Here is a 17,277-nt window from a genome sequence, read left to right on the forward strand (position 1 = left end):
TTGTTGTGATTTGGCGCTATATAAATAAAATTGAATTGAATTGAATTATTATACCTAGAACAAGAGAGTCTGATAGGTGTCTATGTTAAGAATCCTTAACAGCGGTTCGTGTGTTGAAACAACACTGTTCTCCCAGAAATTTGTCAGTTTCTTTTTCATTTTGAGTATAATTTTAAAATCTTAGTTCAAACTGCTTGAAAATGTATTTGCACAAGAAGTTTATTCTATCTCCTATAGTCTACTAGCAGAAAACTGTCTCTTAATGAATCAAACCTTTCTTTGTGAAGATGCATAAAGAGCCTTTATTTTACCTAGAATAAGCGATTCTGACAGGTGTCTACCCTAGGAATCCTTAACAGAGATTAATGTGTTAAAATGACAGTGTTCTCACTTTTAAAATCAAATCGAATCGATATTGAAATATTGATTCTTCTGATCCAGATATTTATGTTCTAAAACAGATTTTTATATTAAAATATTAATATTGCAGTCATTTGGGCTAAATTTTTGGTTGTAGTTAACAGGAACACAGTGGAAAATAAATATATTATTTGGATCGTCTAAATGATTGGTAGGAACTACTTCTTCCTCTGTCATTGTGATATGTGAAATATGCATGTGTAAATGCATCAAGGCTTATGTGCGTTCAATCCCTCAGTTGACAATAATGGCTGATCATAAGCATACGCATAAGCGGAGCTTTTTCAGCTCCATAAACAGCCAAGACTTGGTTTGTGACACGTGGCAAGACCACAAACCTTGTCATATACTATCAAAAGCAAATTATAACACCGAATATGATGAGATTATGATGAGGCGAACTGAAGAGAAGGAGAGGGACAGGTGCTGTAAAGGGCAAGTCTGACATTGCACTATCCAGGTACAGAGGGAGAAAATGTGGAGCTGTTGGCGACGTGTAGCACTGTTGATAAATTTTGGAAAATGATTAATGTCTAGGCTTAGGTTTTTGTGTCGAGTTTTAGTAATGTTAATTCACTTCATCCTTAAAACTACTGAATTCCCATTTGTTCAAATGTACACTGATTAACATGGTTATGAAATAAGTAATGAAATAAATACATGCTATAATACAAAGATGTATGAGTTTAGATTGGAGTGTGTCCCAGAGATCACCTCACATCAATCCAATTGGCTCAGATTTAGTCAGGTAAGGTTTAAAGTGGATTTTATAGGCTAGGTGTCGTTAAAAAATACAACGTACATGGGGTAAAACAAGGTTTAGGTAAGGATAGTAAGATGATAACATGTATTTATAAAATGTTTCCCAGCTTTATTATTATTTTCAGTCAGTCACATGTGTTTTGAGTGATTGTTAATTAAATATTTTTAAATATAACCATTGACTTTTCAGATTTTTTATTTCTTGTATGATAATTTTTCATAATTAAAAAATAAGAAAAGGTAGTATGATGTCTTTTATTCAAGGTATAATTTGAAATACACTTTTTTATTTTGATTTTCAAAGCACATTAAGTTACTTGGTATCAGATTAGAAGGAAATGAGACATCACTCTTAGTTCAAACTACTTGAAAACCTATTTGCCCACAATGTTTCTTCTATCTCCTTTTCAATACAATTCAATTTGATTATATTTATGCAGCACCACATCACAACAACGGCTGCCTCAAGGTGCTTTATAATGTAAGGTAAAGACCCTACAATAACACAAAGAAACAGAGAAAATCTTAACGATCTAATGACCCTCTATGAGCAAATACTTTGGCGACCTCCTGCAGAACCCGGCTGAAGGAGGGGTGGCTGTCTGATGTGGCTGCTTGGGGAGAGGAGAAAAACAGGACAAAAGACATGCTGTGGAAGAGAGACAGAAATTCATAATAACTAATAATGGCACACATAGTGAGGTGAAAAAGAGGACTGAAGAAAAAACACTTAATGCATCCCCAGCATGGGGAATCCGCCAGCACACGTATTCCAGAGTAACTGAGTGAGGATTCAGGGTCACCTGATCCAGCCCTAACTATATGGTTAATCAAAAAGGAAAGTTTTAAGCCTAATCTTAAAAGTATAGAGGGTGTTCTATATCCTAACTGGAAAGCTGGTTCAACAGAAGAGGGCCCTTAAAGCTGAAGGCTCTGCCTCCCATTCTACTTTCTCCCATTCAATTTCTACTTTTATATACTCAAGGAACTACTAGTAAGCCTGCAGTCAGAGAGGGAAGTGCTCTAATGGGGTGATATTGCACTATAAGGCTATTATGACAAGATAAGGCCTGATTATTCACCAGCTTCTATGTGAGGAGCAGGATTTTAAGTTCATTTCTGTATTTTTTCCTGCTCTGTCTTTTTAGCCTGTCAGTAGTCTTGCTCCAGAATTTGGATCAACTAAAGGCTTTTCAATACATTTTAAGGACATAATAACACATTCCAGAATTCCAGCCCAGAAGTAATAAATGCATGAACTATTTTTTCAGCTTCATTTCAAATTTGAGAGATATTGCACAAATGGAAGAAAGCAGTCCTAGATATGTTGCATTGAAGCACATATCCTTTTTTAAAAAACCCATTTACTGAATTTTTTTTCAAAGTAAGCACATCACTACACCACACATCAGTAAGACCATTTCTCAGAGCTCATACCTTCTACCGTATGATATTTTATTTCTCAATGGATCTGTTGTTACAATAGGGACTGTAAACTTATTACCCAAGCAGAGAACCTCACAAACTTTAATTTTCTGATGTTGTGAGAGGATTTTATTATGTCAGGAAAAGTAATTCAATTCAATTCCATTTTATTCCATATAGTACCAAATCACAGCAAGTTGCCTCAAGGTGCTTGTGTAAGGTTCCAAAACTTTTTCTATGGAAATATGAAAAAGAGTTGTCCTCCCAAATTGACCTAAAACCTATAGGATGTAGTCTGCAAATGTTCCTCTAATAGTCAGGTAACAACTTAATGTTACTTGAGTGCGTGTCTTGCAACGACAGCACAAGTAATAAAGCAACTGTATTATTTGCTTTACTATTATTTGCAATGTTGTGATTATAGATATGACTAGTATATGTATTTTGCTCCTGTTTCTCAGTCTAGAAACTGAGAAATTTGTAAATCACCTATATATGAATGTGCTGATGTTCACATTTTCTTGGTTTGTAGGGCTCCGTACTTTGTGGAAATGAGCTAATTGAAAAGTTTTAATCTGACATAAGAATGTGAAGCAAGAGTTGATGCCCATCAAAAAGTTTAGACAGCAGGGTATGAACACAATGTCAGCTGTATTTGGTCTACTAAGAGTTATTCTCTGGACAGGAATAATGTAGAATAATTTAGAAGCTACCACCATTAGCGTCTAATGAGCCAAAACAGATGCATATTTGAAGAAACAGGTGAAGTTGGTAGTCCAGGTCTGGGTCTAATAATGATTAGTCCGGAGGTTTCAGTCTGTGTGGTTTATCCTCTAGCTTCATTCTGTTTTGTGGTTCTCTGATATTAGTTCGTTGCTGGGGCAAAGATCCAACACACAAGTCTTCTTTTTCTTTCTCTTCCGTATCCAGGAAGTACATCCTATCCTTTAAGGACTGAGGTGAAGTGGGGCATTCGGCTGCAGGTTCTGGAAAAAGAAAGGATACCTCATCAAAGTTTGTCATAGCTAGTATTCTTTTTTTCACAAATACAATCAGCAAGATGAACAGAAATTACTGACAAAAAAGTAAGAAAAAGTACATGCACAATCAGTAATGAAAACATGAACCCCATTAACATCAAATAAAGAATAATGAAATGACTGTGTTGGAAAAATGGAAAAATGGAGCCGCTGGAGACACCCTAGGGCAGGGGTGTCAAACTCAATTGCACAGGGGGCCAAAACTCAAGGCACACTTTAGGTCGCGGGCCAAACAAGATAAACATTTATTGAACATACTAAAAAATTGTTTTTTACATATAAATATGAATAAAAACAGACAGGAATATTATTCCAGAATAAATAAACTTGGAAAAAATAAACTTTTAACTTCACCTTTAAATATTTTGCTCTCTATAAAAATATATCCTGTAAAAATTATGCAAGTTAGAAATATGAACATGCTGCCAAAAAACCCCAGAAAAAATGAATGAAAATTGTGCTTTTAAGTAAACGCTAAAATAACAACAAATCAAAACAATCAAAACAATGAGATTTTGTTGCTATTATGCCATATATTAAAAAAACAAAATAAACTTAAAATATTTTGCTCTTCATAAAAATGTCTCCTGTCAAAATGATACAAATTCAAACTATAAAATATGAACATGATGCAAAAAACAAATTGTAAATATAAATAAAATTTCTGCTTTTCAACAAAAGTTAAAAAAACCCCCAACAAATCATAACATTCAATTTTCTTTGCTCTTATGCCATTTTGTCAGAGCTAGATCAGAAGCTAGCATCTTTTAAGATGACAAGCTCGTTCAAGTTTGGTGTGAGGTCTTGTGTTGTAGAGATTCTCAGGATGGACTGCAGGTGTTCATCAGTGAGACGACTCCTGTGTGCTGTTTTGTTAACCTTCAACACTGAAAACAGCTTCTCACAGAGATATGTGCTACCAAACATACATAAGGTTTGAGCCGCATGTAGACGGAGCTGGGGCATTGCTTCAGGAATGGAACAGTAAACTGTGCGGGCCCTTCAGTGTCATACTTTGTCTTGAGTGTGTCCCATTACACTGCAGCTCCATCAGCTCCATCTGGATCTGCACAGGTGCAGTTTCCATGTCAACTGTAAATGGGTTGCGAAGCAGTTCGAAAATCTCTTTTTGTGCTTCTCTCACCCCAACCGGTCGCAGCAGATGGCCCCGCCCCTCCCTGAGCCTGGTTCTGCCGGAGGTTTCTTCCTGTTAAAAGGGAGTTTTTCCTTCCCACTGTCGCCAAAGAGCTTGCTCATAGGGGTCATATGATTGTTGGGTTTTTCTCTGTATCTATGAAGCGCCTTGAGGCGACTTTTGTTGTGATTTGGCGATCGTGGCCCAAGAGTTGGGAGTTCGTCTTGTAATTGGAAGGTTGCCGGTTCGAGCCCCGGCTCAAACAGTCTCGGTCGTTGTGTCCTTGGGCAAGACACTTCACCTACCGCCTACTGGTGATGGCCAGAGGGGCCGATGGCACGTTATGGCAGCCTCGCCTCTGTCAGTATGCCCCAGAGCAGCTGTGGCTACAACTGTAGCTTGCCTTCACCAGTGTGTGAATGTGAGAGTGAATGAATAGTGGTATTGTAAAGCGCTTTGAGGGGTCCCGAAAAGCGCTATATAAATGCAATCCATTATTATTATTATTATATATAAATAAAATTGAATTGAATTGAATTGAATTGAATTGAACCAAACCAAAGTGCCGTGCGAACTCAGTGCGCAGTGCACTCAATTTATCAGCAATGTCCGCATTTGGGAACACTGTTGCACTGACTTGGTTCAACATTACTTGGCTACAGGGAAAGTGAGGCAAGTTGCACTGGTGCATTTGTGACTCCCATAAGAGCAGCTTCACTTGAAATGTCTATACTGCATCATACATGCCATGTCCATGAACTGACAGATTTCCTTGCTGAGCTAAAAAACTCTATTGAGAACTTTCCCCAACTCAGCCAACGGACCTCTGTATGATGAGAAATATCGGCAAACTCTGAATCTATTTCCTCCATAAAAGACTGAAATTGCTCGGATAAAATTTACAGTTTGTGTTATGGTGCTCATTACATGCTCCATTTTTAGGACTTTACCACACAGCGTTTCCTGTTGTATGACACAGTGATATGCTGTTAACTCACCAGTACAGTTCTCCACCTGCATCTTTACTTGCATCCTGCCGACTAGTCCACTTTTTTGTAAGTCCAACAAGTTTGTCCCAGGGCAGTTTCATGTCAGTTACACTTTGACATATGTTTTCAAAAATGTATTTTCCTGTCATTGTCCAGTGCATTGATTTAATGTCCTCTGTAACGCGCAAATTTGAGTCCACTCCACGGATGAAGATGGTCAGCTGTGTAATGTTCATCATGTCTGTACTTTGTTTCACAGCAAGAGAGTATGCAATAAAGTCTTTGCTTCTTTCATACAACTGTGTTCTTAAATCAGTGGCCGTCTCACAAACCCAATTAACAATCGTATTTCTGCTCAGGCTCACATTTGCCAAAATCTGCGTTTTGTCTGGACACAACACGTCACACACCTTCATCATGCAGCTCTTCAGAAACTTTCCCTTGGTAAATGATGGGGTTGATTTGGCTATCTCATCTATCACAGTAAAACTTGCTTTCACAACAACTTCACTTTGTGATTTTGCTCTGGTGAAAAACGTCTGCTGAGATGTCAGATTATTCTTTAGTTCTTCTACTTTCTGTATTTTCTGTTCTGCATTTAGGTTTTCTGGCTTATCCCGATGTTTTGTCTCAGAGCACCATCTTAAATTTAATTCCACATTAGCACACAAATAAGACACGTGGCATTAGGTACTGGCGGTAGGTACTGGCAGGCCAAGTGGAACACGGCTTGGGGAGTGATGAAAACAAAACGCGAATTTGGGAGGAGCAGGCCAAGGAAAAAGACTTTCAGGCTGCCTCAAAGAGATTTTGGCAAACTGTTAGATGACTTAGGAGTGGAAAAGTTCCAACTAAGGATATTGTTATGTAATGTAAGGAATACTGTGAGGACTTCTTCCCACAGACATGTCTTCCATAGAGGAATCCGATTATCTGGGGACTAGGGGTAAGGCTCGTTTATCACTGGGGATCAGGTCACTGAGGCAGTTAAACAACACCTTGGTCTAGAGCCCCTGGGTTTGCCTCTACAATGTTCATGGAGATGGTGAGTCCCATCTTCAGAAGGATGACTGTAGGGCATGCTCCAACCATCGGAGGACCACACTTCTATGCCAGGGTGCTTGAAAGGAGAGTCTCTGTTAGTTGAACCTCAGATACAAGAGGAATAATGTGATTTTCATCCAAGTCACCGAACATCGGACCATGTCTTTACCTTCTCTAGAAAATTTGAAATATGTGGTAAGTTATTATCTTAGTTCTATAGATTCTATACGTTCCAAATTATTATGCAAATTGTGTTTAAGTGTCATAAAGATTAAATAAGTTGTTTTTCAATTAAACCCATGGATGGAATTGTGCTCTTTGGATGATTGAAATCAATATTAGACACCTATGATCATTAGTTTGCCAGGTGAGCCCAATTAAAGGAAAAACTACTAAAGAAGGATGTTCCACATTATTAAGCAGACCACCATTTTCAAGCAATATAGGAAGGAAAAATGATCTCTCTGTTGCTGAAAAGCGTGAAATAGTTGAATGCCTTGGACATGTAATGAAAACGTCAGCTATTTCACGAAAACTTAAGCGTGATCACTATAATGTAAGAGATTTGTGGCTGAGTCACAGCACACATGGGTTCGTGCAGATAAAGGCACAACGAGGAAGGTTTCTGCCAGACAAATACATCAGGTTAAGAGAGCAGCTGCTAAAAGGCCATTACAAAGCAGCAAATAGATATTTTGAAGCTGCTGGTGCCTCTGGAGCCCTGCGAACATCAAAGTGTAGGATCCTCCAGAGACTTGCAATTTGTCATAAACCTTATATTTGGCCACCCTAACCAATGCTCACAAGCAGAAACGGCTGCAGTGGGCCCAGAACTACAAGAAGACTAATTTTCAAACAGTCCTGAGTGCCGTGCAACCCTGGATGTGCCAGATGGATGCAGTGGTGGATGGTTGGTGGACAGCTATCATGCCTCAACAGGGCTGCAACATCAGCAAGGAGGTGGTGGAGTCATGTTTAGAGCCGGAATCATGGGGAGAGAGCTTGGTGTGAAAAAGACCTCTGCAAAGTATGTGGAGTTTCTGACTGACCACTCTCTAGAAGAACTGTGCCTTCTGCAACAAAACCGTCTTCATGCAAGACAATGCACCATCTTATGCTACAAGGAACCTCTGCATCTTTGGCTGCTATCGGCATAAAAGAAGAGAAACTTATGGTGTGGCCCCCATTCTTCCCTGACCTCAATCCTATTGAGAATACGAGGGTGGGAGGCAGTTCACATCCAAACAGCAGCTCTGGGGGGCTGCAAAGACATTCAAGTAGAAACTTTCCAAAAACTTACAAGTTACATGGATGCAAGAATTGTAAAACTGATATCAAACAAGGTGTCCTATGTTAATATTTAACTTGACCTGTTAAGATGTTTTTGATTGAAATAGCTTTTGATTTCAGTAAAATTGATCTACTAATGCTGCAAATTCAACAAATGACCATTTTCAATTCTTTGCAACTATAAAATGTTTTGAAACTCTGTGTGCTAAAAAAAATCGACTGACTGTACTGCTGTCTTTATTGGCCTAGATTCTTAAAAAGAGAGATTTCTAATCTCACAAGTCTTATTTTTTTTTCCATGTCAGTTATTAATGGCCCGTTGGTACGTGTAATTTACAGCAAGGCTGAAGAATCCATGCCGGCAAGGGTGAGACTTTATTTTCATGGGCACACTATGCGGCCAATCACATCCAAAGACAGACTGGTATCATATCATTATGTGAAAGAAGGAAGGGGAGCAGACGCTCCAAGACTGCAAGTGTAGTGATACAGGCTGAGTACACAGAGAGAAATGGGAGCAGGGCCATTTTACAGTTCAGTATTGAAATACAATATCCCAAAAAGCTGATTCATCTGGACGTAGCGTTTTCAGTGGGAGAAACGTTTCGTCACTCATCCAAGTGACTTCTTTGGTCTCAGCTGACTGCAGGTTTCCCCAACCTTATAAACAGTACATTTGCATAATGACTGAAACTAGAACCACTAGGAGTGGAGCCAAACCCGAATACGGTATTCAGAAAGGTACAAATAACGTGTTTTTTTAAGAATACTTATTTTGAACAAATACTTAAAAAAATATTCATATTCGGGAACAAGAAAAACTTTATATCAAAAAGCTGAGTTTCCTTATGAGACCGCTGTGCATGACTAGATGAGTGATGTGTAAAAGAGGTGACTGACATGGGCTGCTCCACACAGCAACAGAGAAGGCTCGGCTGAGCGAAAAAAGGCTGAACTGCATCACTATTATTGTTGAATAGATTTTTTTATACCTTAACTGAGTTCCGGAGGTGGTTTATAACTTTCGCGAAGATCGGAAGATTATTCTATTACGCTGCATTACTGAAATAGGCTGTTGACAGAGTAACGTTAACGTTCGGTTTAAAAGGTTAAAACAATGCTTGTGTAGTTGTGTTGAATTTTATGCACTTGTGGGAGTTATATGGTACGTTTAAGTTAGTTTTGCAGACAGCAAGATGTGGGCTATAGAGTAATTAACTTTAGCATAGCTTCCTGTCACTCATTAACTTAGCTGAAACTCCCCACATGGATTTGGGCAATCAAACAGAAAAGAGTGTTGCTGTGTGGAAGCATTTTACAGCCAGTACTGCAGATTAAACCAAAGTGATATGTAATGTGTGCAAAAGTCAAATCAGCAGAGGCAGATATATCAAACATCTGGCAACATCTGCATAATCACATGCACTTAAAGCATCCTCTCCTGGTACTGTCTGCCAACTCCCCCCACAAGCATCAATCCCCCCACCAGCACCAATTCATCATCACAACCATGTCCTGCCCCTGCAAGTCAGTTTCGCTGTCTGTTCAGTGTCCTCCAACAAGGAGGTGGTGGGGTTCATAATCTTCACAATGGTATTTTATCAGTTGGTGGTTTAATCATGGATGAGGCAATTGCTGTTATTTTCTTTTCGATGATGTTCCTTGTTACATATTCATTGCTGGATTTATGGAAAAACATCAACTAATATTGCATATCCATAATTATTATAATGGATATAATTAAAGAACACTTACACTATAACGTTAATTCGAAGTTAAACGCAAAAAAACTTGATTATTATGCCTATTTAGAATTTTACTCGAATGCACATACAAATACTTTTCCACCCTCAACAAATACAAATACGCCTGCTTTGCACATCTCTAAGAACCACTGAATAAACAATCGGCTGGGAGGTTAGTTCCTTGATCATTAGTATGCAGATTGTCATGACCGTTGATGAACAACCACTAATCAATACTCACTCATCAAATGCCACTGATCAGTGGCCATGAGTACCATTCACAGAGAGTTGGGGAATAGCTGAAATCACAGCATTGTAAGATGGTGAAAGATGTACCCTTAGGTCCCCTCCTCGATTCAGAGATGGTCTTTCCCTTTTCACGTAAATGGCCTCCTTGACTCTGCGCTCAAACCAGCGTTCCTTCCTGTCCAGGATGTGTACATCCCCATCGATGAAAGAGTGTCCACTGGCCTGCAGGTGTAAATAGACTGCAGAGCCCTGGCTTGACGAGGTATCTCTGTGTTGTGACATCTGCTTCGCCGGAGGTTGTTTGGTTTCCCTGATGTACAAGCCAGTTCTCAATAAAAGGCACTATAGTTTGCAAAAGGTACCTGAAGGAATCTTAGACCAAAACAAAATGTTCAGGTCTAATGAAACAAGAATTGAACTATTTAGCCTGAACGCAAGCATCAGATCTCTAGGAAAGTCAAAGTCAAAAAAACTTTATTTATCCCCAAGGGGCAATTAAGAGAGGAGAAACCCACTCATCACCTGGCCAATACCATCCCTACAATGAAGCATGATGGTGGCAGCATCATTTTGGGGATTTTTTTTTTTTTTTTTTTTTTGGTTGCAGGAGCTGGGAGACCAGTCAAGGTTGAGTGAAAGATTAATACAGTGTAGTGGGGTTTGGTTTGAGGCTCAGCTGCAGGGGAGGGGTACAGCAGCATGTTCAGAGGACAGCGTCATTGCAGGTTGTGCAGCAGTGTTGGTGGTGGGGGCAGCTGGGACATTTTCCCCAGGAATACACGCTTACAGAGGTCAGGCAGGTGTTCTGTGTTGCTGAGGGGTCAACACCCTCCCTCAGTCCAGGAGAGACGTGCAACGTTCTGGTAAGATGCTAGGTGGTATGGACTATGGTGGATATAGTGAATATAGCCGCCAGGCTATGATGGATTTGGGTTGCATGCAGACCCTGGTTCACCAAACCCAGGACATTATTGGAGGCGGAGTGGGTGAAGGTTAGGTTTATGTATGGAGAGATTCATGAAACAAATATTAGGGCAAAAGCTAGTTGGGAAGTCAGCACATAGCCCGTGCCTGACGCTTCCTATAATTCGGGGAAGAGATTCGCCGGGGTTCAATAACTTGTTGTGGGAGGGCATGGGGATGCTTTAGCAACCTTTAGTGGAGTGTTTGTGCTGCTCACAGCATCAATGTGGTGTTGTGCGACACTGACTCTGAGGAGGAGCAGACAGCGGGGCCTTTTTGCTCCACAGAAGATTTTCCACTGGAGCAGTCTTGACAATACCCTAGACTCACCCTTCCACCAAGTGATAAAAATTTATGGTCACTTGGTGCGCCCTGAAGCAGCACGCACCTACTAGCACTTTAATATTGATTAAAGATAGGCTGTATCAAGTGAGTTGTGACACTCGCACAGAAGAACATACAATGTTGTTGGTGCCTAAAAGTCACCAGGAAATTAACCTCTTTTTTTTTTCTATTTTTTTCAGTACAACCCCACGGCAAGGCACATTGGATATGTTAAACACACATAGATATCACTTATTATTTGCTCTGGTAGACTTCTGGTATCTGCCTTTTTTTAATGAGGGACCACAATATTCATAGCTCTATGCAATGAGGATGTAACACTACTTCTAAAATAGTCTGAAGAAGCAAGATTTATGTAATTGCTCTGCATTGTGTTGACACTTGGCACTGAAAAAGACAATAGTGCCAGAATGACTTCTTTAAACTTGCTTACTTTACATAGATGCACTCTAATGACCTTTATTTCCCACTGCTGTGTAGTCAATTACTGTAAATTTACATTTTATTATTAAATAATCAGCCAACAGAGGATTTACAGGGAATATTGTTATAGTAAACCACTAACCAACCAATAATAGAAAACCTGCTGTACCTCCTGAGCCACAGCCATGCAAAAAACAAAACAAAAAAAACATGTAATGCATGCACATGTAACTAGTGGTCCGATCAGCGAGAGAACCAGAAAAATAATAGATTCCAACACTGTTTTAGCAATAGCCAGTCTATTGACATTTATTTCGACTGATAAATGAAAATTGAATGAATGACAAAGATAAGAATGTTGTCACCTGATTGGATCTGTAAAAATATAATCTTATTTTGCTGTGATATTTTTTCAATTTGTCACCAGTTGGTTCCAGCATTTCTCCATGCAACATAAACTATATTTACCGCTTACGTGGCCTTTGCTACTTTTGTGCGCTTCATCCTTTTCCGCCTCATGAGGGTCACCTGAGGCCTCTTCAAGCCTGCGATCAGTAGCAGCAACCTGGGCCGCGACTTGGTGAGCCAGCTTCTCAGTAGCGTCCCCTTGGGAAACCTGTAGAAATAGCAATATATTACAGCATGGAGAGCCACACAGCACTTTTTCATGCTTTCTAATTTTTTCTTCTTTTTAATACATAAAAGATTAACAAAAAAAAGATAGTATAATGTTTTTCCAAATTTCTTTAGCAGCATTTATTTAGTATACCTTAATTCATAGATGGATAGATAGTAAAGCATGTAAAATTAATTCATATTTGGGCCTGATCCTTGGGGTGGACCAATTATTTGGCACGGCGTGTTATGGGGTTTAAAAGCCACAGAGATCTACAGTCCTTCTGATTAATTGCTCCTTCCATAATTCCTCTTCTACACCACTGCAATCGGGAAATATAAAATATTTAGGTATTAATGTTTCTCCCAAGCTTGAAGATCTAACTAAATTAAACCATATCCCACTTTTAAAGAAGGTAGAAGATGATCTGGCTAGATGGAAATGTCTACCCATATCACTCATGGGAAGGGTTGCCGCTATAATTATTATTATTATTAATCCTTTATTTATCCAGGTAAAAAATCTCATTGAGATTAAAAATCTCATTTCCAAGAGAGACCTGGCATCATAGCAACAAAAGTCACATACCACATAGGTATATAACATTTAAAACAGTATAAAAATGATGGTCTTACCAAAAATAAATTATTTATTCTCAATGATCCCAACTAAACCGCCACAAGATTGGTTCAGATCTCTAGATTCATGTATGTCCAAATTCCTTTGGAAAAATAAACCCCCACGTATAAGCTTAAAAACACTACAAAAGACCAAGGATAAAGGAGGATTAGAACTACCTAACTTTCAGCACTACTTCTTAGCCAACAGGCTTCAGTTTATCTCAGGATGGCTAAAACATACCCTCTTAGATGAACCTTGGCTAGATGTAGAACAAGCACTTTGCAATAATCTAGAGCTTATCAGCTCAAACATCCAACGACATGAATGCTTCAAAAGCGTCGACATCAGCTCTTCTCTGACAGCATGGTGGGAGTTTCTAAAATTGACAGCGTCTTCATTAATCCCATGCAAACGTACACCTATCTGGAACAACCCTGACATATTATAAAACAATAATATGATAAACCTTTCAGATTGGAGTGGTAAAGGAATCAAATATTTAGAACATATACTAGAAGGAACAGAATTTATTCCATTTGACAGACTGGTTACACAATATGGGATCAACAAGAAAAGATTTTTAGAATATCAACAAATTAAATCCATAGTAAAAAAGAAATTTAAACCGGGTCAAGTTGAACTACAAACACCACCAAGTGTGGTTCAATTTCTTACTCTTAAACCCCCCAAATTACTATCCAAAATATACAGAATGCTTTCTAAAACAGATGAATCAATATCACTTCCTATTGCAAAATGGGAAGCGGATTTATCAGTTAACTTAGACCTAAACTTCTGGTCTCAGATTTGCTTAAAAACCTTTCATCTAATTAGAAATCCCAGTCTTCAATTAATTCAATACAAAATATTACATAGAGTGCACTATACAGGTCATCGGATGTTCAAGATGGGCTTTACGTCTACCAACAACTGCTCACACTGCCAAACCAATTCACCGGACAATTATATCCACGCTCTTTGGTTTTGTCCACCAGTTCAGAGGTTTTGGCGCAAGATATGTGAAGACTTATCAAAGTGTCTGAAATGTAACATTCCAACTTCCCCCTTAGTGTGTTTGTTGGGCAGCTTAGATAATGTCACTTCAGAAAAGAATATAGCCCATATGGTTTTCACTGCCCTATGCATAGCCAAGAAAACAGTCCTCATGAACTGGAAAAATAAAAATAATCTTAATTCTAACCAATATAGAAATTATCTATTAGATTACATTAGTCTTGATACAGCCTCTGCCACCACATCAGATCAATTGCTCTGGGCTCCTTTGATCAGCTCCATCACCTAGCGGGGGTGGGGGGTCATAGTTTGATCCCGCCTATGCTGTTGTGATTGGTGTGGGGGTAGGGACAGGCTTAGGGCGTCGGGGGGTTCCCCAGGAGCATCTTCCTTGGAGGGCTCAACCCGGGGTAGCGGTCATGGCCTATTAAGGGCTCTGTTGGCTCTTAGGTGACGGTTTCCTCGTGGATGCGTGCAGCGGGGCTAGGGGAGGGTCTGTGCTGACGGACGTGGGTTACTGACCTGGTAGCCTGCCCTGGGGGGGGGGGGTCCGGGACGGACGTGGGGTTGTAGGGGTGCTCCGTCTCCGGGCTGGGGCCCTGGCTGGGCCTCGGGGGCTTGGGTCCTGGTTGGTGTGTTGCCGGGGTTGTGGGCGGGTGGGTGTATGGGGGCCCAGCCCTGGCGCAGAGTGCCGCCGGTGCATCGAGCCACCTGGGGGGCTCTTCGACTGGTGGGGGAGGTTGTTACATCTTGCAGGGGCTTTCCTCTCTTCAGGAACTCACTCTGCAGGAGGGGGAGATACAGGAGAGGTGGAGGAAGATCTCAGGCTGGGCGTCTATTGTCTTATGTAGTCTGGAAGATGAGTGGAGGAAGGGGTGGGTGCAGTTTTCTCTGTGGTGGGGTCAGGCGGCGCTGCTGTACTGGGCCCCGGTCCGGATGGGCCTGGGCCCCCTTTCCCTGGTGGGTTGCAGAGTATGGGGTGCCTACTGGGGTCAGCGGGGGAGCTGGCCCCAGGGAGGGGTCACTTGCCCCTCCCTTCCTTCCCTCCCCATCTCCAGCTGCCTCCCTCTTCCCGCTCCACCACAATCACCCACACATGCAGGGCCTTTCCGGTAAAGATATGTCACCAGGGTGCAGGGGAGGTATCCCCCCCCCCCCTCTGTCCCCTTCTGGCTGCCTTTGCCTCAATTTTATCCCACAACTTAGACATTCACATTACTCACTATAGGATCTTGGGGGTGGGCACACTACACGGACTCCAAAGTACCATCAGGGTGTACACCTCACCCCTGGCGTCGTTGCCCACCTCTCAATTTTAAATACACGTAGACATTGAGGGCTAGCAGGAGGGACTATGCGCTTACCTGCTGCTCTCTGGCAGGTAGCTCCAAGCCCTCCTGGGTTTTAAATGCACCTTAGAACACACATGCATCAACAATACATATGAGCGGGTGGAGGGAGGTTTGGAGTCTTCACACAGCCCCGTTCTCTGCGGCCTGCTGGAGCGGGGGGGCTAGGAGGAGGAGTTGGCTGTCCGACTGGGGTCTGGAATGTGGGGCCTCCCTGCTGCTGCTGCAGAGTCGGGGCAGTCTGCTTCTCTTCACCCCAGGGAAAAGGTTAACACTACCTGGGTCTGGGTGCAGTTTCCCCCTCCAGGGGCAAGGGTACCTAGACCCGGGGCTTAGAGTACGCTTGGGGAATGTGATTGTGTGTACAGCGTCTCTTCATGTCTGTCTCCACGTTGGGTGAGTGTTGAGTAATTGCATATGAGAGCATGAGGGTGGGAATGGATGTTTGCATCTGTGTGTGCCTGTTTGTCTGTGTCTATATGTCAGGTCGGGTATCAGACGCCACCTCTTTGGGGACATCCCAGGCCCTCCAAGGTATGGAGGCCTATCTCCCCCACCACTCCCCCTGCCAGTGGCAGACGCCCTCAGACATCGGTGCGTTGGTGGGTCTTTGTGTCCGGGGATGGGCGTCCAGGTGCACACCGGCTCACTCCTTGGTGGCTGCTTATCGGGGCCTAGAGCCTGGGGCTCGCTCGGGCCACTTCGGGGGTGGGGTGCCCTCGGCCTCTCGGCCTGGGGCTCGGTCACTCAGGCACAGCTGGCTGCCGGCGGAGCTCACGGGCACGTCACTGCAACTCCCCCTGGCTTCTGCTCCGCGGCTGCTGAGTGAGCCCTCATCTGGGACTCTCCTCAGCTCTTTCTGGGACAGTGGCGCGGCTGCCCCTCTGTTGGTCTTCCTTGGTCTGTTGTGTTCTGGGGGCCTCTGGATGTCTGGAGTCTTGATCTCCTCCATACCTGCTTCATGCCCTGGTGGACGGGGCTGAGGCTCCCCACACCCTCTAACAGATCATTACATGAAGCAACCTTTTAAATACATGCAAGTGTACACACGGGTGCTCACACACACAAATGACACCCTTTTTGGCTCCTACCTCAAAGCACACTGTGCGCTGTCGATCTTACGTGCTGCACAATAATGTTTAATATTTAGTATTTACCGTTATATTCCCATATATCACAGGTGTCGAACTCCAGGCCTCGAGGGCCGGTGTCCTGCAGGTCTTAGATCTGTCCTTGATCCAACACAGCTGATTTAAAGGCTAAATGACCTCCTCAACATGTCTTGAAGTTCTCCAGAGGCCTGGTAATTAACTAATCATTTGATTCAGGTGTGTTGACCCAGGGTGAGACTTAAAATCTGCAGGCCCTCGAGGCCTGGAGTTCGACACCCCTGCCATATATCATTGTGATGTTGTTTATTCTATTGCTCTCGTTTTCTTCTGCTTGTTTTCTTTTTTCATTCTCAACAGGTGAAATTAAAAAAGTATCTACTGTTATCTACTGTTATTGTGATGGTGTTGTTTTTATTATGTTGCTCTTTGTTGTTTGTTTTCTCTTCTGGTTTTTTATCTCCATACAGGTGATCCAGGTGTTTTGTTTGTTTTTTTTCTTCCCCCCTTTCTCACCATCTCTTCTCCCCTCTATTTTTCTTTCTCTCCCTCTCTTTCATTCTTTCTCCTTGTCCTATCCCCCAATCATGTCTGTCCCGTCTTTAAAAAACGAAAATAAAATAAATACATAATTATAATAAAGGTCAATCAAATGGACCAATATGGCAAGGCCATGATGATCCACTTGGTAAGTAAATCCACTTGGCATCTTTCTTGGCCTTCAGACAACAATTCTGA

At 41.6% G+C, this 17,277-nt stretch overlaps 1 protein-coding gene across 1 annotated transcript in view; it reads right to left on the reverse strand.

Moving 5' to 3' along the window:
- Positions 1 to 1,437: 1,437 nt before the first annotated feature.
- LOC143419086 (uncharacterized) overlaps positions 1,438 to 17,277 on the reverse strand; it is a 16,287-nt gene continuing 447 nt past the window's right edge. Inside the window, exons 2-4 of the mRNA XM_076885360.1 lie at positions 14,604 to 14,902; positions 12,299 to 12,446; positions 1,438 to 3,593 (exon numbers count right to left, since the gene is read on the reverse strand). Of these exons, the coding sequence (XP_076741475.1) occupies positions 3,406 to 3,593; positions 12,299 to 12,446; positions 14,604 to 14,902 (635 nt within the window). The 3' untranslated portion in view covers positions 1,438 to 3,405. The remainder of the gene's footprint in view (positions 3,594 to 12,298; positions 12,447 to 14,603; positions 14,903 to 17,277) is intronic.

Source organism: Maylandia zebra, linkage group LG6 (genome assembly GCF_041146795.1).
Source record: "Maylandia zebra isolate NMK-2024a linkage group LG6, Mzebra_GT3a, whole genome shotgun sequence".
Lineage (NCBI taxonomy): Eukaryota > Metazoa > Chordata > Actinopteri > Cichliformes > Cichlidae > Maylandia > Maylandia zebra.